Source organism: Bufo bufo, chromosome 5 (genome assembly GCF_905171765.1).
Source record: "Bufo bufo chromosome 5, aBufBuf1.1, whole genome shotgun sequence".
Taxonomy (NCBI): domain Eukaryota; kingdom Metazoa; phylum Chordata; class Amphibia; order Anura; family Bufonidae; genus Bufo; species Bufo bufo.
In genome coordinates, this window is record NC_053393.1 from 8243806 (window position 1) to 8270832 (window position 27027).

Genomic DNA, 27027 nt, shown 5'->3' on the forward strand with positions numbered 1-27027 from the left:
GACCAGAAACTTCAGAAATCGCAGCAAACCGCAGGTCTGAATTGACCTGCGGTTTGCCGCGATCGCCGACATGGGGGGGTCACGGGACCCCCCCGCGCATTTAGCCTAGGTGCCTGCTCAATGATTTGAGCAGGCACCGGGTTCCGATCACTGCCAGCCGCACGGCAGTGATCGAAAATACACAGGGCGTACATGTACGCCCTGTGTCCTTAAGTACCAGGGCACAAGGGCGTACCTGTACGCCCTATGTCCTTAAGAGGTTAAGGATAGGGAATGTGAGAAGGTCCAACAGCTATGACACGACAGGCGATACGTGTCTGATTGGTGGCGGTCTGACTGCTGGAACCCCCATGATCAAGGGAACGTGGTCTTAAGACCCTTGTGTACATAGATTGGTGGTAATGTAATTGAATGTCTCAGGATCCCTTTTTCCTGATCAGTGGGTGTTCCAGCAGTCAGACCCCAGCAATCTGATATTTATCACCGATCCTGTAGAAAGGAGATACGTCATTATGGTAGGACAACCCTATTAATTATACTGTAGATTATGTACAATATGAGGAGGTTGCGATTTGGTAAATTTCATGCCAGACATTTATGCTTAAAGGGGTTAAAGGGTTTGTCTCACTTCAGTCAATGGCATTTATCATGTAGAGAAAGTTAATACAAGGCACTTACTAATGTATTGTGATTCTCCATATTGCCTCCTTTCCATCACATTATACACAGCACATATCCGTGGTTATTACCACTGTGTAATCCAGCGGTGGCCGTGCCTGCACACTATAGGGAAAGGCTGGAAGTGCACATAGGCCAACACCTTTCCCTATAGTGTGCAAGCACGGCCACCGCTGCTGGATTACACGGTGGTAATAACACAGCACATATCCACATTATACACAGCACATATCCGTGGTTATTACCACCGTGTAATCCAGCAGCGGTGGCCGTGCTTACACACTATAGGGAAAGGCTGGAAGTGCACATAGGCCAACACTTTTCCCTATAGTGTGTAAGCACGGCCACCGCTGCTGGATTACACGGTGGTAATAACCACGGATATGTGCTGTGTATAATGTGATGGAAAGGAGGCAATATGGAGAATTACAATACATTAGTAAGTGCCTTGTATTAACTTTCTCTACATAATAAATGCCAATTGCTGAAGTGAGAGGACCCCTTTAACCCTTTGAAGTCTGCTACACTAAATATGGTTAGGCATAAATGTCCTGGTGCGTGTATAGCTTGTTTCCTATGTGTGATTGGTGAGTGCTATATATGTTCTATGTATCAGTGGTGTATGTGCAGCATGTATGTTTGTGCGTGAGTGTCCGCCATCATACTTCATCTGTTATCACTGTAAGGGCTCATGAACACGACCGCTGGATGTTTTGCAGTCTGCAAATTGCGGATCCTCAAAACATGGATACCGGGTGTGTGCATTCCACATTATGCGGAACAGAACGGCCGGCCTCTAATAGAACAGCACTCTCCTTGTCCGTAATGATAATAATAGGACATGTTCTATCATTTTGCAGAACGACCATGCAGACATACAGACACAGAATGCACACGGAGTCTTTTTTTTTTTTTTGCAGCCCCTTTGAAGTGAAGTGATCGGTACAGACATAAAAAGAGGTGGTTCCCCCAGAATCGGTTACACAGGTGGGCCCAAGTACCCCAGTCCGACACTGACCCTACCCACCTGCGTCTGCCATGCGACTCCTCCGAGCCATGAGCTCAGCCACAGTCACAAGCCCTTATATAAGGGTGGCGTCACACTAGCGTTAGGGATTCCGTTATGGCTTTCCGTTAGAACATGGTTATGATGGAAAATAACGGAATACCCAGACAGAATGCAAAACGGAAACCTTTAAAAGTCATTCTGTTTGCTTTCCGTCCTAATAGAAGTCTATGGGAACGCATAACAGATCCGTCTGGGTCCCATTATGCAAGACGGAAAACAAAGTCCTGTCGACAGGACTTTGTTTTCCGTCTTGCATAACGGGACCCAGACGGACGCATTTTGATTCCCGAAGACTTCTATTAGGACGGAGAGCAAACGGAATGACTTTTAAAGGCTTCCCTTTTGCATTCTGTCCTAATACAAGTCTGTAGGCAGAAGAACGGATTCGTCCTTCCGTCTTATGGGTTCCGTTATTTTCCGTTATAACCATGTTATAATGGAAAGCCATAACGGAATCCCTAACGCTAGTTACTTAGACAAATGTGAGCATTACAGCATAAAACTACATAACATATCACCATTATATACAAAGAGCAGGCAGCGCAGATTATAATGCGACCTAATAAATGGAGGAGTGCAATCAATCAAAAATGTACATTGCAAATAGTGAGTCAAACCAGTATAATCCCTGGGATAAAACCTTACATGGAGCAAGGGTTAAACAATTGAGTGTTCACTACATGTCACAAGTCAGGGAGAAACACCATGTACAGGGACCTTGAGCCATTAGCACAGTAGAGCGACAGCACAAAATTAGGTGCACCCCTTAAGTCTCCAATCAGGGAGATGTAGGATTCGCTGCTTTGATTCCCTCAAAATCCCTAAACTGTATTCACAATGTGCCGCTCACTCTGGCTGTTTTCGTTGAACAGTTTTACTTAAACGGATATTTCATCCACAATGGAAGCAGCGCTACGGTGAAGTGTAATGTGCAGCCTCCAGGACCTGACGTCTGTACATACCGTGACGTACAATCCAGAGAGGAGTGGTTCTGCAACCGGCCAAAGGGCTTTACCTGCAGTGCCTACAAGGAGCATTTAACAGGTGTCAACCACCCAACACTCAATGCCACCGAGCAGCAATTTCTACAAAGGTGAGTACGACTAAGATGTTTCTATGTGCTGTGCCCAATGGTCATCCAACATGGGACGACCATTGTATGCAAGAAACATAATGTCTGAAATGAAGAACCACTAGATCCAAATCTATATGTTGTGTCCTCACAGGCCGGTCACTGACCAAATGATTTCATCAACTCTGAGAAAAATCATTATCCTTCCCCAGACTTCGGGCACAGGTGAGAACATTCGGAAGGTGGGGCACTCAGGGATGTTTTACTTTTGGTAACATGAATAGTCATTGCACAATGTCGTTGCAGATGAAAGAAGTGTTTGTAGACCTGGACTCTCCATTCCGGACCCCTCAGGGTATTATTATCAGGACGTGTGGCAGTCTCGTGTCTGCAGGAACAAACGCTTCACTTCTCCATCCGATGTCACCTCCTGTCTGAAGGGAAAGGTTGTCTACATGTTTGGAGATTCAACTCTTCGTCAGTGGTGGCTCTACCTTGTGAAGTTCATCCCATGTGAGTTGCTGCAATGTGTAGATCACCATGTCTCATTATAATTTATGAGATGCCTGTGTACCCCAAAAAAAACTATGGACCATGTTTATCAAATTATCATGTATTTACTGAGTGTGCATGTGTGTGTCTGTATAATACACCCATCAGCCATAACATTAAAAGAACTGAGAGAGGAATGGAATAACACAGATTATCTGGTCACAGTAGCACCTGGTGGGAGACATTAGGCAGCAAGTGAACAGTCAATTCTTGAAGCTGATTTTTGATAGCAGGAAAAAATGAGGGCATGTAAGGATCTGAGCGATTTTCACGAAGGCCAAATTGTGATTGGCAAATAGTTGTGTCACAGCATCTCTAAATCAATTGGTCATGTGGGGTGCTTCTGGTATGCAGTGGTGAGTACCCTTCGAAAAGTGGTATAAGGAAGGACAAGTGGTTGACCAGTGACAGGGTCAAGGGTGGAAAAGCATCACTTCTGTACCTGTGATCCATGGAGCATCAATCTTTTGGTGTATGTGTGTGTTGGTACTTATCCATATGAGTGAATCTGTTGAGATTTTGTTTAGTTCCAATTCGTCAAATTTAAAAAAAAAGTTTAGTTTGAACCCAAATTGATTTGGATCAAACTAAACTGGCTCCAATTCTCCTGGAAATTGGTATAGAACAGCCTCTAGGACTCAAGTTTTAAGGAAAACTTTTTGTTAATATTATACATTTTTATGAATTTTTACTTTTCAGTCCCCATCCCTAAGATCTTGAACATGATGACAACAATAGTAAATAATGTCTAAGTGACATACATAACTATGGGGAAAACACGGGTTTGATGGCATTAACAAACAGCGTGTTTGAAAACACACTGCCCCGGCACATGGGTTATGCTTTTTTATATTTAAAAGCTTTCAAAAATTGTCTCTTATTGGGGGCAGATACAGGGAGTGCAGAATTATTAGGCAAGTTGTATTTTTGAGGATTAATTTTATTATTGAACAACAACCATGTTCTCAATGAACCCAAAAAACTCATTAATATCAAAGCTGAATATTTTTGGAAGTAGTTTTTAGTTTGTTTTTAGTTTTAGCTATTTTAGGGGGATATCTGTGTGTGCAGGTGACTATTACTGTGCATAATTATTAGGCAACTTAACAAAAAACAAATATATACCCATTTCAATTATTTATTTTTACCAGTGAAACCAATATAACATCTCAACATTCACAAATATACATTTCTGACATTCAAAAACAAAACAAAAACAAATCAGTGACCAATATAGCCACCTTTCTTTGCAAGGACACTCAAAAGCCTGCCATCCATGGATTCTGTCAGTGTTTTGATCTGTTCACCATCAACATTGCGTGCAGCAGCAACCACAGCCTCCCAGACACTGTTCAGAGAGGTGTACTGTTTTCCCTCCTTGTAAATCTTACATTTGATGATGGACCACAGGTTCTCAATAGGGTTCAGATCAGGTGAACAAGGAGGCCATGTCATTAGATTTTCTTCTTTTATACCCTTTCTTGCCAGCCACGCTGTGGAGTACTTGGATGCATGTGATGGAGCATTGTCCTGCATGAAAATCATGTTTTTCTTGAAGGATGCAGACTTCTTCCTGTACCACTGCTTGAAGAAGGTGTCTTCCAGAAACTGGCAGTAGGACTGGGAGTTGAGCTTGACTCCATCCTCAACCCGAAAAGGCCCCACAAGCTCATCTTTGATGATACCAGCCCAAACCAGTACTCCACCTCCACCTTGCTGGCGTCTGAGTCGGACTGGAGCTCTCTGCCCTTTACCAATACAGCCACGGGCCCATCCATCTGGCCCATCAAGACTCACTCTCATTTCATCAGTCCATAAAACCTTAGAAAAATCAGTCTTGAGATATTTCTTGGCCCAGTCTTAACGTTTCAGCTTGTGTGTCTTGTTCAGTGGTGGTCGTCTTTCAGCCTTTCTTACCTTGGCCATGTCTCTGAGTATTGCACACCTTGTGCTTTTGGGCACTCCAGTGATGTTGCAGCTCTGAAATATGGCCAAACTGGTGGCAAGTGGCATCTTGGCAGCTGCACGCTTGACTTTTCTCAGTTCATGGGCAGTTATTTTGCGCCTTGGTTTTTTCACACGCTTCTTGCGACCCTGTTGACTATTTTGAATGAAACGCTTGATTGTTCGATGATCACGCTTCAGAAGCTTTGCAATTTTAAGAGTGCTGCATCCCTCTGCAAGATATCTCACTATTTTTGACTTTTCTGAGCCTGTCAAGTCCTTCTTTTAACTCATTTTGCCAAAGGAAAGGAAGTTGCCTAATAATTATGCACACCTAATATAGGGTGTTGATGTCATTAGACCACACCCCTTCTCATTACAGAGATGCACATCACCTAATATGCTTAATTGGTAGTAGGCTTTCGAGCCTATACAGCTTGGAGTAAGACAACATGCATAAAGAGGATGATGTGGTCAAAATACTCATTTGCCTAATAATTCTGCACGCAGTGTAGTGTTTAAACATACATGGTGTTATGGGGAAAAAATTGTGGATTGTTGAAGACCAAGCATCGATGGGGTCAGAATGCCTTCCCATTGGACAAGCACTTGTACCTTCCTCTAAAACAGCCTAGGGCAGCACTATAGACCGCCCATTTGTGCTGGTGACGTCAAGGGACTCTCTGACTAGCATAGTAAGGAGAAGCCAAGTACATCACCGGCAGTAAACAAACATGCTCCGTTGCTCCACTCGTGCATAGTAAATGAGTAAAGAGGTTATATCCGGGTTCAACCTGGACAACCCTTTTAATTGTCAGAAAAAAAGTGGTTTGTTGTGAACAAACCTATAAAAATTCTCCCTTTTATTTGGGAGCAGCAGCGGTGCAGTGTGGATGTGGAAGGGGTAGGGTATTAGAGGCACATGGCCACAATAATAGTGGTAGCAGAAGTAGCATAGTATGAAACATACCAGGCAGTAGATCAGCTGTCTATGGGCGGCAGCAGTGGCAGTACTGGTAGTGATAGTAGTAGTAGTGCAGATGTGTAGCATTAATACTAGTGGTGGTAGGCAGTGGCGGCAGCAGCTATATGGTACATGTTGGCAGCCAGACAGCAACAGTAGCATAAAGGAGGCAGAAATGGCAGCCATATAAAACATGGTGGTAGGCAGGCAGCACTAGTGGCATGATGGCAGTAGTGGCATGATGCAGACAGCAGCAGCCATAAGGAACCTAAGCAAGCAACATAATGATAGGCAGGAAGGCAGGCAGACAGTGTCGGACTGAAGTCACTTCTGAGGGTCTACCTTCCATGTATATAGGACCTTAAGGGCCCTGTTTTGTACGGGTCCATTATTATCAGAGCTTCAGCCCAAAAGAGAATACTCTGGTAATGTAATTTGTCCTCCCTTTCAGAGGGAAGAAAACATCCCCCCATTTAGCTTTCATAGCGAGGGTCTAAAAGCATGGCCATCCAGTAATGATCAGGCTCCTTGATGTCAATGATACTCCTGTCGTTGAAGTAAGGAAGCGAACATACAGCTCGCCATTCTGGCCAGCATGCCCAAGGATCTCACCATTCTGGCCAGCATGCCCAAGGATCTAGTTCTTTCCGACTCTGCCCCCCACTGGGATGATTGGGTGCCGTAGCCAGTATCACAGTCAGCATTATTATCCTCCAAATTTGACTCCTCCTCCAGTGGCAGCTCATCATCGTCCTCCAGCTCCTACACCATGGGAGTTTCTCCTTGTGGGTCCCCAACTTCTACAGGGCAAGCAGCAAGATATGTTAGCTGTTATTCTTCCATTGTCACTCCCTGGTGAATGAGTGTCAGTGTCTCTTCAAAAATACATATGAGGGGGATGATGGACAACTGTGGCATGAACTACCACTGCCTGACCTAAAAACAACACATGCTTCATTCGCGGATTTCCACTGCTCGTACAGACGCTCGAGCATGTGCAATGTTAAATGTGAGTTGAAATGTCATGAATTAAGCAGTGTAGCAGCAGACCATTCTGACCCTGCAAGTCCAGCATTCCTCACCACATGAGAATGGCTAAAATATGAGGATAGTCTCCTGGACATTGCCAGCACCTTGCACAAGCCAGTGTACTTTCTTAAAAAGAGTTGCACGACTAGGTTAATGACGTGTGCCATGCAGGGAGCATGGGTTATTTTCCTCAGGTTCAACCCAGCCACAATGTTGTGGGCATTGTCGCTGACCACCTTACTCAGTTGGAGTCGGTGGGGTAACAGTCAGCGGGATGTTTGCTGCTTTATGTACTTTAGCAACTGCTCGCCTATGTGGCCACTTTCACCCAGGCTGATCGGCTCCAAAACCACATGGTAAAGCTTGACTTGACACATGTGATAGGAAGAAGGGGGGGTGGGAGCAGCTGTGCCCTTGGCAGAGGAGGCAAATAGGTGCCTGGTGTGGGAGTAAGGCCAACAAAATGGTGGGCAAGGGGTCAAAAGGACCTGGACTTGTTGCTGGGGTACTATCTCACGGCTGACTCAAAAAACATTGACCCAGTGGGTCATGAAAGACATGTACTGTCCCTGCCCATAACAGACCCTTGCCACACAAATTGAAATGGCACCACCCCATGCAAAAATTGAAATGGCACCACCCCATGCAAAATTCTTGACCTAACCCTTTGCCTCCAGCCAGAGGTATAACTTGAAGATTCTGGGTCCCAGTGAAATATCTATAACAGAGCCGCCCCAGTGTGGACTTTCTATAATACCGGTGTCTTCTTACGCACCACAAGGGTCCTTGGGCCCCCTCAGGCTCCTGAGCCCTGTAGCAACTGCTACCTCTGCACCCCCTATAGCTATGCCCCTGACATGATATGGTAGTTGCTCGTAGAGATGGCCTTGCGGTTCGACCACAAACTTTGCTCGTTTGTGGTTCGCCGAACAGGCGAACATATGGTGATGTCCGCTGGTGCCATATTCTTTTACATTGTGCAGAACTTTGACCCATGACACATCCATCAGGTGGTACAGGACAACCAATTGAGACGTTTCAGCACATGGACATACCCCCTACCTTATAAATAAGCCTGATTTGGCTGCAATTTTACATTCAGTGTTTTGCCAGTTTAGGGAGAGGTTGCTGTGTGGAGCAGGGACAGACTGTTAGGGACACCAAACGCTTGCTAATAGGGCCACAAAAGTCCTTTTAAGGACTGGTATAGGTGTGCTATCGATAGGTGTGACTTACTGAGGAGTGTGATATACTTATAATATACTTTCTAACTTTCTAATCGTGCAGCGATTCGTTGTCAAATACCCCGGGGTCCAGAACGTCTTGCGGAAGGCCAGGAAAATCTCTGGCTATTTTAGAAGATCTTAAACGGCCATGGGGCGCCTTGCTGATGTTCAGCGGCGACACCAGATGCCCGTCAGATGTCTGATTTGTGACTCCCCGATGCACTGGAACCCCACCTTGTATATGCTTGATAGGTTGCTCCAGCAGAAACGTGCAGTTAACGACTACCTGTACGAACTCTGCGGCAGGACAGGTTCTAGGGAGCTTGTTTTTTTTCACCGCGACGCATGCAGACTTCTGCGACCATTTGATGAGATCACCAAACTGTCAGTTGCAGCCAGGGTGCCATCAGTGACATTGTACCTTACGCCTTCTTTCTGGAGTGTGCATTGCGTCGTGTCATTGATCAAGCCGGAAGATGAGGAAGTCACAATGCTGGATGAATTCCCAAGGGGGGCTACTCCATGTGAGAAAAGTCAACAGGAGTCTGAAGAGGAGTCAGAGGAGGATGGTGCCAGGGCGGAGGAGGAGGAGCAAGAAGAGAATGCTTTAAACTTTTCGGGGATCCCTGGTGTTGTCCGTGGCTGGGGGGAAAACCGAGGACGACATTATCCTAGCTGATGAGCAGGAGCCAGGCCACTCCACCACTTCCAGTTTAGTGCAAATGGGGGCCTTCTTGCTCCAGTGTTTGAAGAGGGACCCCCGTATAAAAAGCATAAAGGGCAAGGACCAATACTGGGTGGCAATGTACTTAGACCCCCGGTACAAACACAAAATGGCGGACATATTACCAGCATCACAGAGGGCTGTCAGAATGCAGCACTTCCAGGCCTTGCTTCAAGAAATGCTGCATTCTGCTTTTGCGGGCGCTGGCAGAGGAATTTCCACTCACAGAGAAACAGTTGCGGGTACCAATCTAACAGCGCATGCAAGAAGAGGGCGGTTTGAAGATGTGTTAGGCTACTTTCACACTTGCGCTTGATCGGATCCGTTCTGAACGGATCCGATCATATTAATGCAGACGGAGGCTCCGTTCAGTACGGATCCGTCTGCATTAATAACTTAGAAAAATTTCTAAGTGCGAAAGTAGCCTGAGCGGATCCGTTCAGACTTTCAATGTAAAGTCAATGGGGGACGGATCCGCTTGAAGATTGAGCCATATGGTGTCATCTTCAAGCGGATCCGTTCCCATTGACTTACATTGTAAGTCTGGACGGATCCGCACGGCCAGGCGGACACCCGAACGCTGCAAGCAGCGTTCAGCTGTCCGCCTGGCCGTGCGGAGGCGAGCGGAGCGGAGGCTGAACGCCGCCAGACTGATGCAGTCTGAGGGGATCCGCATCCATTCAGACTGCATCAGGGCTGGACGGAAGCGTTCTGCTCCGCTCGTGAGCCCCTTCAAACGGAGCTCACGAGCGGACAGCAGAACGCTAGTGTGAAAGTAGCCTTAGTCACTGTGGATATGAGATCATTCTTGCAGCCAACCCATCGACAGCCGCCCTCTGGATCCAGCCTCAGGGAACGCCTAGACCGACAGGTGTCCGACTACACCGGGTTAACGGCCGATGTGGACGCTATGAGAAGCGAGGAACCCCTGGACTACTTGATGTGCAAGTAGTTATGAATTGTTCTTTTTTGAACGGTGAATGCATAATTTTTGGGGCCTGTAGTCCACTGGCCTGCTGTAAAATTGATATCCAATGACCATGTAATCTACCTCCAGCCACATACTTACTTGTTCTTTTCTATACAGTGAATGCATAATTTTTGGGGCCTGTAGTACACTGACCTGCTGTAAAATTGATATCCAACGACTGTGTAATCTACCTCCAGCCACTTACTTACTTGTTCTTTTCTTTCTGCTGAATGCATAATTTTTGGGGCCTGTAGTCCACTGGCCTGCTGTAAAATTGATATCCAATGACCGTGTAATCTACCTCCAGCCACATACTTACTTGATTTTTTCTGTCCGGTGAATGAATAATTGTTGGGGCCTCGGAGGAATTCAACAACAGTGACGACCACGTGTTATTGAATTTTTAACTATTATCATTAGGTTTTTTTTTTAAGAGGGGGGATTTGGTTAGCCATGTTTTTAATCCAATTTTATATCTTTAGTTATTTTAAACATATGTGTTTGACCTGTATTTGTACTGGCCTGCAGTAAAATTGATATCCATTGACCGTGTAATATACCTCCAGCCACAAAATAACTTGATCCTTTCTGTCAGGTGAATGCCTAATGTTTGGGGCCTGTAGTCTAGTGGCCTACAGTAAACTTTTTATCTATTGACCGCATATTGTACCTCGAGTCACATAATCAGAATTTCTTTTATGTCAGTTGAATGCCTAATTTTTAAGGCCTGTACTCCCGTGGCCTAAAATAAAAAAATTCTAGGCTGCAATAGGGCACATTTAAGAGAATTTCCCTTTAAAAATGTCCCCTGATTAAGATACATATTTTGCATTGGAATTTTTGTCATTGATCCCCCTCTAGTATGTCACTGTCCAAGTTGTGGGACTATTTGTGCACTTCTACTAAGTATTTGGTGGCTGTAAATATGAGCTGAAGGTTTTTCAGGTTCGACTGCCATTAAAGTAAATGGGGCCCACGGCGAAGTTGCGGTTTACGAACATTTGATCGCATTTGATTGTGTTTTCGAACTGTCCCGGCCGATGTTTGTCCATCACTAGCACACAGAGTCGGTGGAAGCCTAGGTTGGCGTAGATCTGGCATGTTTTGCGCCTGAGCCCACAGCTTTACCAGTTCCCAAGCTGACAACAATATAAACAGATCTGTCCCTGCCAATTTTTCCAGAGGCTTTGGTAATCCTCTGCCTCTGCTGTTTATTGTCACTGATTCCACCACCCTTCTCCTCCTCTTCATGACCCCTATTTGGCTTCCAGGTCCTGTGCGACACACAATAATCATCAGAGTACTCAACCTCCATGCCACTTTTATCAGACTGGGATAAATCATGGTGGGTTTCATGGCCCTCATCCCTATTCCCTGCTCTGTATTTGCCCCAACAGCCACTGTTGCTGCCTTTACCGCCAATAGCCTGGCTATGGGTGCCACTATTACCACCACCAACACAGGTATGCATGAGGTTTCTCACCTCCTCCTGAACCTCCTCCTCAGTGCACACAAGTTATTAACAGGGAGACTCTCTTGACTGTCTTCCTTGTTGCCTCTTCTTAGGAAAAAAGATGGTGCCCCACTAGGAAGGGGCAGTGAAAACTAGTAGGACTGCACTGAAAGGCTTCTCTGGGGCTGCAAGGAGGAGAAGCAGGAGAACTGATGTGACCTCTGGATCCACTGCGCTGTGTCAGACTCACCTCCATGTCATCCTGCGGTGACTAAGTGGAGGAGCTAGCCATCCAATCCACAATCTCTTCCTCTTTCTCCTCAATGAAAATGTTGCACCTTTCCGAATCCAGGAAAAACTGAGGCATACTACAACTACTACTACTACCTGGATAGCTGGTGCTGCTACTACCCCCATTCTGGTTCTAGGAGGACAAAGCCTGGGTGTTTCATTTGGAGCCCTTCCATTTTCTTGCCATTTGGCCTAATGTACACAGTGAAATGTAGTGTGGGATGGTTTGCAAGTCTCTTTTCTGGAAATTAGAGAAAAAGTGATTTTGAGGTTCTGCAGCAGCTGCAGCTGTGTTAGGAGGTACGCCCAGCCTCAGCTCCTTACTTCTCACTCTCTGGCTGACAGCTTTATCTGCTTTCCTTATTGTGCACAATTCTTCTTATTTCTAGCCTTTCCCTTCACTCTCACTGACAGTAGTGTCAAGCTCGAATATTCAAATAGCGAATATTAATCGCGAATATCGCAACTTTGCTAATTCGTGAATATTTCAAATATAGTGCTATATATTCGCTATATTGAATATTCGTAATTTTTTTACATCTGAAAACATGATTCCTCCCTGCTTCTTTCTTGTGGGTCAATGAGTCATTGGTCCACAAACAACTTAAGCAGGAAGGAATCATGACTTCATAACAAATATATAGCAATATAGTGAATATATTCGTTATTTAGAATATTCACATTTTTTTCCCTTTTTTTCCCTTGCAAGTCATTTGTACCTGAAGAAGGGGTATATCCCCGAAATGCGTTGTACCGCTTGCTTAATAAAAAAGAACCCTCATTCTAATCCACCCATATTCCTTTTCTCTATCAGGTGGGTGGCTTTGTTTCATGCCCTGGACCTCTTTTTGTAACACCTCAACAGATTTAGCAAGCTGTAACACCAACTCCTTCAAGTCAACTTTGGTCTGGATCAGTACCAGTTCCTTTTCTGCAAGCTCCTTAACCCTTTCCCGACATCTGCCGTACATGTACGGCGCATTAGGAAGTGTCTTCCCGACAGCCGCCGTACAGGTACAGGGTTCTGATCGAGGTGCAGGATTTGTGCCTGCCCGATCAGCGGCAGGGGTTCAGCTGTTCCTGACAGCCATGCCCCTGCTGGCTACGCTGGCATCGGCATGCCGGCGCTTTAGCCTTCTGTATGCTGCAGTCAGCGATGACTGCGGCATGTAGGGGCTGTGTGTAAGGAGACACGCTGCGGTGAATGGGGACCTGATGGCTGGGAAGGCAGCCCGATTCCTTCTATAGGCATTGGGGCTTGCCTTCTATGGAAGCCTGTGAGACGCAGCAGCCTGTATTACACTGGCAATACACTGACAGCCAATACATTACAACACACATGTATTGTAAGGCATTGTAGAGGAAATCAGACCCCCAAAAGTTAATGTCCCACAGTGGGACATAAATGAAAAGTAAAAAATTAAAAAGAAAGTGTTTTTCATAAAAAATTTAAGTTTCAAATTTAAGAGAAAAAAATGCCCCTTTCTCATAATAATCCAAAAAATGTAAAAGAATAGGAAAAAAAATAAAAATAAAAACAGACATCAGGTATCACGTCATCTGTAATGACCGGCTCTATTAAAATATCACATGATCTACCCTGTCAGATGAACGCCTTAAAAAAATAATAAATAAAAACTGTGCCAAAATAGCCATTTTCTGGTCACTTTGCCTTACAAAAAACTACAATGTACCCCACAATGGTAACACTAATAACGTCACCTCATCCCTCAAATAATGAAATGATTTGCAGAAAAATAAAAAATAAAATGGCAACACAAAAACATCATTTTTTTCAAAATGCTTTTCATTGTGTAAGACTGCAAACAAAAATGAAAAATAGACAAATCAGTGCATAAGTGATGATCTGCTCTATAAAAATATCTAATGGTCTACCTCTTCAGGTAAAGGCTTTTTTGTCACCTTGCCTTGCTAAAAGCGCAATAGCAAGTGGTCCTAAAGTAATATGTACCCCAAAAAGCTATCAATGAAATCGTCAACTGATCCCACAAAAAATTTGCCCCCACACAAGACAATCGGTAGAAAAGTTACAAAAAATAAATATATAGCTCTCAGGAAATGGTGACACAAAAAAAGGATTTTTTTTTCAAAAATGCCTTGGGCAAAAGTGGTAAAACGTAAAAATCTTTATAAAATCGGTATCTCTGTAATCGTACTGACCAGCAGAATAAAGATAATGTGTCATTTTTTTCTGCACAGTGTTCACCGCCTTATCTTTATCCTGCTTCCCAAAAAGCTAGCACATAGCAAATGTGGTGCCAATATTCAAAAAGGGTCCAAAAACAGAGCCCGGAAACTATAAGCCGGTAAGTTTAAAGGGATTCTGTCACCAGGTTTCACCCCTGTCAGCTAAACATATGCTGATGTTCAGGGCCTCATCAGGATTCCTAATGTGGGCTTCTAAATGTGATCCGTAGCCTTATTTTGCTAAAAAACAAGGGGATGTCAGGGGATGGTAATGGATGCAAGGTGCCGGCCGCACCCACCGCCGTTCGTGCCCAGCGCCGCCTTTCCGGACTTCTGCGCCGCCTCCTAATCCTCTGTGCCGCCTCTCGCTCTCCCTCCATCCCTCCTCCTCCCGCTGTAAGAGCTCGCGCGTGTGCACAGGGCTCTGCCTGATGCGCCCGTGCAGACTTCTCGATTTGGCTTCTTGAAGCGAAGTGCGCGTGCGCCGGCACTTCGCTCAACCCAGGTATGACCTGCACTCTGCCGCCAGCCTCTCAGAGCCCTGTGCGCACGCGCGATATCTTACAGCAGGAGGAGGGGGGAGGGAGGGAGAGCGAGAGGCGGCACAGAGGATTAGGAGGCGGTGCAGAAGTCTGGAAAGGCGGCGCTGGGCACGAACGGCGGTGGGTGAGGCCGGCACCTTGCATCCCTTGACATCCCCTTGGGCACCTTATTTCTTTGAGTGACAGGTTAGTAAAACCTGTTTTTTAGCAAAATAAGGCTACGGATCACATTTAGAAGCCCACATTAGGAATCCTGATGAGGCCCTGAACATCAGCATATGTTTAGCTGACAGGGGTGAAACCTGGTGACAGAATCCCTTTAACATCTGTTGTGGGTAAACTGTTTGAAGGTTTTCTGAGAGATGCTATCTTAGAGCATCTCAACGGAAATAAGCAAATAACGCCATATCAGCATGGCTTCGTGAGGGATCGGTCATGCCAAACTAATTTAATCAGTTTCTATGAGGAGGTAAGTTCTAGACTTGACAGCGGCGAATCAATGGATGTCGTGTATCTGGACTTCTCCAAAGCATTTGACACTGTACCACATAAAAGGTTAGTATATAAAATGAGAATGCTCGGACTGGGAGAAAACATCTGTATGTGGGTAAGTAACTGGGTCAATGATAGAAAACAGAGGGTGGTTATTAACGGTACACACTCAGATTGGGTCACTGTCACTAGTGGGGTACCTCAGGGGTCAGTACTGGAGGGGTCACTGTCACTAGTGGGGTACCTCAGGGGTCAGTACTGGAGGGGTCACTGTCACTAGTGGAGTACCTCAGGGGTCAGTACTGGAGGGGTCACTGTCACTAGTGGGGTACCTCAGGGGTCAGTATTGGAGGGGTCACTGTCACTAGTGGGGTACCTCAGGGGTCAGTATTGGAGGGGTCACTGTCACTAGTGGAGTACCTCAGGGGTCAGTATTGGAGGGGTCACTGTCACTAGTGGGGTACCTCAGGGGTCAGTATTGGAGGGGTCACTGTCACTAGTGGGGTACCTCAGGGGTCAGTATTGGAGGGGTCACTGTCACTAGTGGGGTACCTCAGGGGTCAGTATTGGAGGGGTCACTGTCACTAGTGGAGTACCTCAGGGGTCAGTACTGGAGGGGTCACTGTCACTAGTGGGGTACCTCAGGGGTCAGTATTGGGGCCTATTCTCTTCAATATATTTATTAATGATCTTGTAGAAGGCTTGCATAGTAAAATATCAAATTTTCGCAGATGACACTAAACTGTGTAAAGTAATTAACACTGAAGAGGACAGTATACTGTATATATACTACAGAGGACAGTATACTGTATATATACACTACAGAGGACAGTATACTGTATATATATACTACAGAGGACAGTATACTGTATATATACTAGAGAGGACAGTATACTGTATATACACTACAGAGGACAGTATACTGTATATATACACTACAGAGGACAGTATACTGTATATATATACTACAGAGGACAGTATACTGTATATATATACTACAGAGGACAGTATACTGTATATATACTACAGAGAACAATGTACTGTATATATACTACAGAGGACAGTATACTGTATATATACTACAGAGGACAGTATACTGTATATACACTACAGAGAACAGTATACTGTATATATATACTACAGAGGACAGTATACTGTATATATACTACAGAGGACAGTATACTGTATATACACTACAGAGGACAGTACACAGTATATATACTACAGAGGACAGTATACTGTATATATACACTACAGAGGACAGTATACTGTATATATATACTACAGAGGACAGTATACTGTATATATACTACAGAGGACAGTATACTGTATATATACACTACAGAGGACAGTATACTGTATATATATACTACAGAGGACAGTATACTGTATATATATACTACAGAGGACAGTATACTGTATATATATACTACAGAGGACAGTATACTGTATATATACTAGAGAGGACAGTATACTGTATATACACTACAGAGGACAGTATACTGTATATATACACTACAGAGGACAGTATACTGTATATACACTACAGAGGACAGTATACTGTATATACACTACAGAGGACAGTATACTACTACAGAGGGATCTGGATAGATTGGAGGCTTGGGCAGATAAGTGGCAGATGAGGTTTAACACTGACAATTGTAAAGTTATGCACATGGGTAGGAATAATGCAAGTCACCCGTACATACTAAATGGTAAAACACTCGGTAACACTGACATGGAAAATAATCTAGGAATTTTACCCTCAGGAACCGAGCGGATCACCACAAAAGAACCTTCTTTGTGAATCAAGAGCTTGACGGGGAAACCCACCTATAAGCAATTGAGTGCGCTCTCAGGGCTGTTGTAATGGGGGCCACAGACTTCCGGAGCTGCAATGTCGCCGCTGAGAGGTCCATAAAGATCTTAACCCCTGAATACGGGGCCGGCAGAGTCTCCAATTTCCTTGCAGCTGAGAGGAGTTGTTCCTTAATGTGGAAGAAGTGCACTCTAGCTAGCACATCCCTGGGGACGTCGTCTGGTAGGTGCTTGGGCTTAACAATTCTGTGCGCCCTGTCAATTATAAGGTCGTGCTCAGCACATGTAGGTAAAAGCAGCTTTATCAGATTCTGAATGTAGGCTGTTAGCTCAGATGCAGTAACCTCTTCTGGGACCCCCCGCAATTTGAGGTTGTTCCGGCGGGAACGATCCTCCAGATCTGCGATCTTTGCCTTAAGCTGGGTGACCTCTTCAGAGAGGAGCTCATGGGAGTCAATAAGCGTGTTATGGGAGCTAGCAAATTCCCCCATTTTGGTCTCCACATGCTCCATTTTATCTCCCAACTCCTTAACAGTGACTTGAATCGGCATGATCGACTTTGAGATCAGCGCCGTTATGGAGTGGTGAAACGCTAGCAGCATATCTTTCAACAGGGTCCCTGAAGCTGGCTGGTCTGTAGTTTTCAGACTCTGCAGCGCCTCATGTATGGAGGGTATACCCGACTGACCCCTGGGGGAAGCTGTGCACTCACCAGGATCACCAGGACCATGGTGTCTTGGTCGTTGCTTGTCCGGGCTGGCTGACGGTGAGGCCTGTGTGCTGGCGCTTCCAGGGAGCGCGGGAAGGGACTCTTCTGCCATCCACTGAGGTTTGTACGAAGTCCCTGCAGGGGGGGATTCCGCTGTGGAAGCGTTGGAAGGAGACTTGTTTTGTGAGAGGCCGGCAGGTGAGCGCGAGCCTGCTGATGAGAGAGGGCTGGACGCCGGCGTGTTCCGTGCGCCATCTCCTCCGGCGCCATCTTGGGTCTTCTCATGGGTGAAGAAAAAGTCCAGTTTCCCCTGCTGCTTTAAGCTTTTTCTGCCTCTAGTCATCATGGAGGCATGTAGGAAGCTGAGAGAGATAATTGATGTCAATTTGGTGGAAGTTTATGGGGATTAGCAGGTCTGAGACGCTTCAGTGGAGCAGGAGCTCAGATTTAGGCTTCCATCTCACTCGGCTGCTTGGCCACGCCCCCCATAATCTAGGAATTTTAATAAACAGCAAACTAAGCTGCAAAAAACAGTGTCAGGCAGCTGCTGCCAAGGCCAATAAGATAATGGGTTGCATCAAAAGGGGCATAGTCAGACCACACGTGGAGTACTGTGTACAGTTCTGGGCTCCTGTGAACAAGGCAGACATAGCAGAGCTGGAGAGGGTCCAGAGGAGGGCAACTAAAGTAATAACTGGAATGGGACAACTACAGTACCCTGAAAGATTATCAAAATTAGGGTTATTCACTTTAGAAAAAAGACAACTGAGGGGAGATCTAATTACTGTGTATAAATATATCAGAGGACAGTACAGAGATCTATCCCATGTCATCTGTTTATCCCCAGGACTGTGACTGTGACGAGGGGACATCCTCTGCGTCTGGAGGAGAGAAGGTTTTTACACAAACATAGAAGAGGATTCTTTACTGTAAGAGCAGTGAGACTATGGACTCTTTACTGTAAGAGCAGTGAGACTATAGACTCTTTACTGTAAGAGCGGTGAGACTATGGACTCTTTACTGTAAGAGCAGTGAGACTATGGACTCTTTACTGTGAGAGCAGTGAGACTATGTGCTCTTTACTGTAAGAGCAGTGAGACTATGGACTCTTTACTGTAAGAGCAGTGAGACTATGGACTCTTTACTGTAAGAGCAGTGAGACTATGGACTCTATACTGTAAGAGCAGTGAGACTATGGACTCTTTACTGTAAGAGCAGTGAGACTATGGACTCTTTACTGTAAGAGCAGTGAGACTATGGACTCTATACTGTAAGAGCAGTGAGACTATGGACTCTTTACTGTAAGAGCAGTGAGACAATGGACTCTTTACTGTAAGAGCAGTGAGACTATGGACTCTTTACTGTAAGAGCAGTGAGACTATGGACTCTATACTGTAAGAGCAGTGAGACTATGGACTCTTTACTGTGAGAGCAGTGAGACTATGTGCTCTTTACTGTAAGAGCAGTGAGACTATGGACTCTTTACTGTAAGAGCAGTGAGACTATGGGCTCTTTACTGTAAGAGCAGTGAGACTATGGACTATTTACTGTAAGAGCGGTGAGACTATGGACTCTTTACTGTAAGAGCAGTGAGACTATGGACTCTTTACTGTAAGAGCAGTGAGACTATGGACTCTTTACTGTAAGAGCAGTGAGACTATGGACTCTTTACTGTAAGAGCAGTGAGACTATGGACTCTTTACTGTAAGAGCAGTGAGACTATGGACTCTTTACTGTAAGAGCAGTGAGACTATGGACTCTATACTGTAAGAGCAGTGAGACTATGGACTCTTTACTGTAAGAGCAGTGAGACAATGGACTCTTTACTGTAAGAGCAGTGAGACTATGGAACTCTCTGCCTGAGGAGGTGGTGATGGTGAGTACAATAAAGGAATTCAAGAGGGGCCTGGATGTATTTCTGGAGTGTAATAATATTACAGGCTATGGCTACTAGAGAGGGGTCGTTGATCCAGGGAGTTATTCTGATTGCATGATTGGAGTCGGGAAGGAATTTTTTTATTCCCCTAAAGTGGGGAAAATTGGCTTCTACCTCACAGGTTTTTTTTGCCTTCCTCTGGATCAACCTGCAGGATAACAGGCCGAACTGGATGGACAATTGTCTTTTTTCGGTCTTATATACTATGTTACTATGTAAATAAAAAGCTATCAAAAAGTTGTGTGTATCCCATAATAGAACCAATGATAAAGCTCAGTTGAAAGAAAAATAAAATGTATGGTTGTCAGAAAATGGCTGCACTTGTGTCCAGAGGCTGATTAATAACAACATGGCGACACTAAAACCATTCCACCTAAATTTGTTCTCCAAAAACCACATGGCGCTCCTTCTCTTCTGATACCTGCCGTGTACCCAAACAGCAATTTACAACCATATATTGGGCATCAGGAGAACATGCTAAACATAATTTGTGGTGTTTTTTTCCTGTTACCCCTTGTAAAAATGAAAAATGCGAAGCTTATGCAACATTTAATTGGAAGAAATTCAAATGTTCATTTTCACACCCAAGTGTCTCTAAATTCTATAAAAAGCCAGTGAGGTCAAAGTGGTGAGTACACACCTCAATAAATTCCTTGAGGGGTGTATGTCAAGGTGGGGAGTGGGGGAAACTCTCCACCGTACAATGTGGAGCAGACGGGATAGCAACTAGGCCTCGAAGATAGGAAAAGGGAGCAGGTCACCTCCTATTGCTTCCCTAATCCTCGCCCTGACTACTCACCATATGAGAGGACCTGGATGGTAGGACGGCTCATACCCAGGAACCTCGGACCCTGAGTCGCCCTGATAATCCCTCAAATAGAGAAAGGGCTGAGATGACCTGTTCATCCCAGGCACGGATGAACAGGAGTCTCACCAGCTGCAAGGAAAGGGACAGGCAGTGCACAGCTACAGAATTGGCAGGTAAGAGCCCAGAAACAACACGCACGTACCTGCCACAGCAACAACGACAACCAGAGCCCCATGCAGACAGGATGCATGGCGGCCCCCAACATAGCTGCACACTAACTTCTGACTCCCCCTCTGGGGAGCCCTGAGACCCCCTTCCGGAGGCACAACACACAGGGAACATGTCTAGAAAACATGCTTGACTACAGACACTACAGACCAGACATGTAACAACCACTAGACAAGACAACAACCACCCATACATAAGCATCACCAAACATATGCAAGGGTAGTGAAGGGAAGGTAGACAACGGAATGACATAGATGACATTGGAGAGACATTGATGTCCCACTAGGTGGCCCGCAAGGACTGGGCAGATAAAACACCCAGGAAAGGAGCAAAGCTCCAAACACCACAATTGACTCCAGGAGAAACGCCCATACATGCTGCGACAACAATGCGTTGCTCCTGGCAACCAACATGTATGGCTAATGTGTCATGGCGCACAACAAAGACCGTGACAGTGTAGTTTCGAAAATTGGGTCACTTTTTGGGGGATTCTACTGTAGGGTCACCCTAGTGTGCCTTCAAATTGAACATGGTGTCCAAAAACCATTCCAGCAAAATCTGCCCTTCAAAAACCATTTGGCGCTCCTTCCCTTCTGAGCCCTGAGGTGTGCCCATAGAACAGTTTACAACCACACATGGGGTGTTTCTGTAAACTGCAGAATCAAGGTAACAAATATTGAGGTTTGTTTGGTAAATTGAATAATTTGCTTCTAAAAATCTAAGCCTTCTAACGTCCTAAAAAAAATAAATTATATTCACAAAATTATGGAAACATAAAGTAGACATATGGTGAATGTTAATAACTACTTCATGAGGTTATATCACTATCTGTCTTAAAAGCAGAGAAATTCAAATTTATAAAATAGTGCATTTTTCCAAATATTCCGCTAATTTAGGATTTTTTTTTTATAAATAAAGGTAAAATATATTGACTTTCAAATTTACCTTTAACATAAAGTACATTGTGTTACAAGAAACCAAACTCTGATTGGCTTGGATAAATAAAAGCATTCCAAAGTTATTACCACATAAAGTGACACAGATATGCAAAAATAGGCTCTGTCAGGAAGGTGAAAAATGGCTGAAGGGGTTGAAGTCAAGGGACGGCATATCAGTGTGTAATGCAAGAACTCTCAGCTGGGTATTTAAAGTATCTAGTTTGGCACCCTCTACAAACAGTTTTTTTTTTTAGTGTGGATGGGGTCAAGTACCTCATGTGATGGATGGCACACAGAGCTTCCTGGAGGAACATCTTGAAGGTTTTCACCCACCTTTTGTTTGTGGCTAAAGAAATGCATTTTTAACTTTGATAATGTGTGCCTGTCAAAAATGCTGGCAAGTCTGTCTAAATTTTGGTCAGCAGTACGCTTCTCAGAACTAGGCCATGACTTAACCTCCCTGAGGGCTGCTCCCTCCAATTGACCAAACATAGCGACTTTCTGTTCATCATTGAGGGAAATCATCTTGTAAATGATGCTTATTTGATCTCTAAAGTCTTTGAGGCCTGTAGGCTCTCCTCCATATTTCAGTAACCATATTGCACCAAAAAGTATGGTACCAACAAGGATATTGTTGGAGAAGGGCTAGAGCCTCAGGACTAGTAAGCATATCAGGGGTGCCCCTAGCCTTTCTGCTGACTGAGTCAAAAACTGAAACAACAACCCCCCTCCATGCCAATTTCTTAACTCTACCTCTTACATCCCGTAACATGTCCCCTGATGTAGACGTTCTCTTTCTTTATGTTCTCCATTCAGACCAAACCGCCATGATGATTTCTTTCCACCATCTCTTGTCTTTGCATACAGACATCTTAGTTTCCTACTTTCCCATCATGCTCCCACCTTCTGAACATCCTGCCACCCCCAATATTGTGCCCGCTGTGCTCCCCAATACTATACTGCAGAAACAGATAATCCCCCCCTGAAAATACTAGTACCACACGGATAGTCCCCCTTCAATAAGTATTGGCACACAGTGCTCTAAAAAATAACTGTGCCCAGCAAATAGTGACCCTGAAACTTATAGTGCCGTAAACATAGTGTCCTCCAAAGATAAGTGTTAAGCTGTTACTGTGCCAGGGTACCCCCACAGTAATAGTGCTCCCAAAAGTCCCACCAATAGTAATAATTCTCTGCCAGAGTGCACTATGTGGTAACACCCAACAGTAATAATGTCCCTCTTTTGCCCCCAGAAGTAATAATGCCCCCATGGTACCCCAGTAAATTCCCCCTATAATGTGTGCCAGTACAAAATGACCCCTTATAATGTTTGTCAGTAAAATAATTCCCCCTTGCAATGTGTGCCAATACAAAAAAAAAAAAACTTTTAGTGCCCCCTGTAGAACAAATATCCCCATAGTGGCCACCTTAGAATGTGTGCCAGTACAAAAATGCTCTCTTATAATGTGCACTAAGTACACAAAATGCCCCCTTATAACATGTGTCAGTACAAAAAACTACCCCCTTTTAGTGCCCCTAGTAGAACTGCCCCCTTATAATGTGTGCCAGTGCAAAAATGATCCTTTTTACAGCTATAATGTCCCCATAGAGCTTTCTCTAGTTACAAAATTGGCCCAACAGCATGCTGCCAAATAAAAATAATAAACTCAAATTCTTACCTCTGTTCCAGTGTTCTTCTGTCAGCGATGCAGTGCAAAATACTGACCTCTTCTATTCTGTGCCCCGAGCTCTATGCAGCCCAGCTCAGGCAGCGCGATAATGATGACACAGGCCTCTGATAGGCTATAGGAACTAGGACTAAAGCCTATGAGAGGAAACGGTGGGCCAGGGAGACATCGCTCCCTTGCCCTGTCGTGGCATTCAACTGTATTGCTGTTCTGAGTACAGTGATGCAGTTGAATATGGAAGCACTCTTTTCCCACGACCCTTCCACTGCCCTCTCTTGTCCCTACCTAGATGCCTGATGACTTTCTCTGCTGGTGCTGGACCATAATTCTGTTTGCGATGCCAAATTGCAGTGGTGGGTTGGGGGTGGCGCCAATGCTACGCTGGGTCCCCCGGATACCGCCAAGGTGTCACCACATCTGGTTACTCTCCAGAAGGGATGGTGCAACTCAATGGGGAATAAGTCCAGAGAGTCAGTGCAGCAGTAAACCATTGTGGTTCTTTTCTGGAGGAATTCAAGTGCAAAAAAATACAGGCGAGACATAGGGCTAGCTTCTCCAGTCTCCTCCTGGGCAGAAGAAGGGTTTGATGCTGAGGAAAGTCCTCAGCTAGTTGTCCCTCTCTCTCTTAGAAGGCTGATACCCTGGTCAGAGGCTGGTCACCCAGATTCTGTGGCAGAGTATCCCCATCTCAGTGTCTCCTCAATTGTGTGTCAGAGTCTCCTTTTCTAAGCACTGTTCCCTAACTGCAGCACACTAGGGGCTCTGACTCAGGGGCGTAGCTATGGGCTCATGGGCCCTGGTGCTAGAGTTCAGTTTGGGTCCCCCCTTCCCTCAGTGCTTTGTGGTCAGGGGCAGGGAAGCACATAGCCTTCATGCTGCCTGAGGCAAAAACCTCACCCCCACCCGTGCCATGCCAAATTCTTGGCCTAACCCCTTCCCTCCAGCCAGAGGGGTAACTTGACCAGCATGCACTTTCTATAATGCCAGTGTCTTATGTGGCACAAGGGTATTTGGGCCCCTTCAGGCTCCTGGTCCCGGTAGCGACTGCTACCTCTGCACCCCCTATAGCTACATAGATATGCCCCTGTTTTGACTGCTCTCTTTATATACAGTTTCTAGCTGAACTCAAACCTTTTGGTGGGAGGGGTGGAGTGGAGAAACACAACCCAAAACAAATACAATGTTAAAATTCTGGTCTCTCACAGACTTACATTAGAGCTTCAATGATACTCAATGGCAATGACACAGCAGTTTTTCCAGACCAAAACAGGTTTTTAGGCGTAATAACATAGCAGCACCTGACATTCAAAAGTTCAGTCTGTCTGGATTTGGTAGTAAACAAGTCTGGTTTTTCCCTCCAAAACATGGTCTTCTTTAAACCCTGTGGTTACCAGCTTTTCATTATTATCTAGAAAGTCCCAAAAGTCTCTCAGCGTTCATTAACAGTACTGTGAAAATACAGTGCAACTGAGCAGGATATATATCACAACAAACATTAACCCTTTAAAGGGAAATTAAGTAAGGAATAGATGACTTTGCGTAGGAGAAACAGACAAATGTCCACAAATGTCCAGACTTACAAGTATCGCTGATCCAGGGCTCTACACATGTTTATGACTTCATTCTAGCAAGAGCAGGAATGGTTGATAATGTTTGATAACAGGAATGGAACTTACCATTCCATTCCTCCCCTCTTGGTAGTAGTGGGCTAGTCCTGCTTCATACCAGGAGGGGGAGTTCCAGGTCAGACAGCAAGGAGTGAAGAAGCACATGGCAGGGTTCCTAGAGGAAAATATATGAACCATATCCAGTTCTCCTGTGAGATCAACTCTCCAGAGAGACCATCAGAATTCATAACGCAACCATCAGTGTGAGAAGACAGCAGAATGATCAGTGTAATTACAGCTTTACAGACACTGGTACAAGGTGAGGGATTAAGGCTCAGACACCATTACGTACCTAAGCAACCACCAGACAAGACAAACATCAAGCCAGTATTACAGTGGAACCCCTATATCCACAAGTGCCTGCTAGTGCCAATCAATCGCTACACAACGAGCCACTATACCTCCTCATCTGGTGCCAAAATCTGCGCTTTGTACTAAGTACTGCTGTATGTGCCACAAGTTATATTTTGCACTAGGTAATGATAGACAGTTATAAATTCACTGCTGACCTGATTCTTCAATGATAACAATGACATCATGATGGGGTACACCATAAAACAGCAGCATCTCATCAGGGGCACTACCACTGTTATCCTCTGCTTTGGCTCCTCAAGGGCTTGGCGCAATTGTTCTGAGAAAGGCGATACAGTTGAACGCACTGCACCTGCAGCAGCTGGCCAGGTACATACTGTAAGTACCTGATGCATTTATTAATGCTGAGAGCATCAAATTATTTTGTACCAAGCTGGCAGCCGTGAGGGGAGCTTGGGACAGCCCCTGGGCATCGGCCCACTGTCAGCCCCTGCGGAGGTGTGTACTTATATTCCATTAACTGACGTTGATTGGATGGCTCTGTGCAAAGGAGATACTGTATGTTGTGTTTGGAGGACAACTTTTTTAAATGTTAACTGTGTAATGAATGATGATGTCACCTCTGTTAATAAAACAGTGTGCTTTGTCTTTGCAGCTCTACAGAAGGCAAGCCGTAATGTCAGCTATGCCCTTGGATCCCTGCTGGCCACTGATGCTGAGCATGGTTATCTAGTAAAATGGCGGGTACACCGGATGCCTCTCAGCATGATTCGCACCAGTGAGCAGAAGCTGGCCTACATCGCCAATGAGCTGGATAACATTGGAGGGACGGACGATGGGTTGGTGATTGTCATCAACTGCAATGCACACTTTGTCTCATTCCCAGTAACATTTTATCTGCAGAGAATAAGAAATATCCGTAATGCTGTTGTCCGGTTATTGAAGAGAAGCCCCCAGACCAAGGTCATCATCAAGTCCGGGAACACCGGCTTCCGATATGAAATCGCCAGTGACTGGCTGTCCTTCCAGCTGGACACACTGATGAGGGCCGTCTTCTCAGGACTTCCAGTCACATTATTAGATGCCTGGCAGATGACCTCCTGCCATTACCTGCCCAAAGACCTTCACCCCCAGGAAATCATAATCAAGAACATGGTGGACTCGATGCTCTCCTACATTTGTCCAGAATAGGTTGGTACAGACAACATTGTGACAGGAATCCTCATCATCTTTGTTAGGACTATAACCTCCACCCTGACTGCGTCCAAGAGAGACTTCACCCAGCTGTTCTGTACAGTATATTGTGGTGTGAAAAAAAAGTACGGGACTAGAAAGAGGAAAAACACATGCTTACTGCTCTTAATCAAGGTGACCGAATGCTCTTGACTGACCATGCATGCTTGGTTCGATGAGAGCATTGTAAGTACAGCATTTTAAATGGGGAGAGAGAAGAAAGCTGCTGGCATACAATTCTGGCTATATCTTGGGAGAATGAAAGGGTTGAGTGCAAAAAATTGTACCATTAATACATTTATATTAAGGATGAGTGAATCGATTAATAAAGAACTGGATTTGTTATGAATTTCATAGAAATTACCCCGTCAAACAAACCCAAAGTTTTTCAGCTTCGCTTCAGACGAAGCGGGTGTGTAAAAGGGTGTGCATCGTCGTTTTACTACACATGTTGGCAGGCAAAACCTCAAGAAGGA

The 27027-nt window shown here is 45.0% G+C and overlaps 1 protein-coding gene across 1 annotated transcript in view; it reads left to right on the top strand.

Moving 5' to 3' along the window:
* The window catches only part of LOC121001658 (NXPE family member 3-like), a 145676-nt gene extending 118937 nt beyond the window's left edge, over positions 1-26739 (top strand). Inside the window, exons 3-6 of the mRNA XM_040432832.1 lie at positions 2620-2840; positions 2974-3044; positions 3126-3332; positions 25974-26739. Coding sequence (XP_040288766.1) covers positions 2620-2840; positions 2974-3044; positions 3126-3332; positions 25974-26509 — 1035 coding nt within the window. The 3' untranslated portion in view covers positions 26510-26739. The remainder of the gene's footprint in view (positions 1-2619; positions 2841-2973; positions 3045-3125; positions 3333-25973) is intronic.
* The last annotated feature ends 288 nt before the right edge of the window (positions 26740-27027 follow it).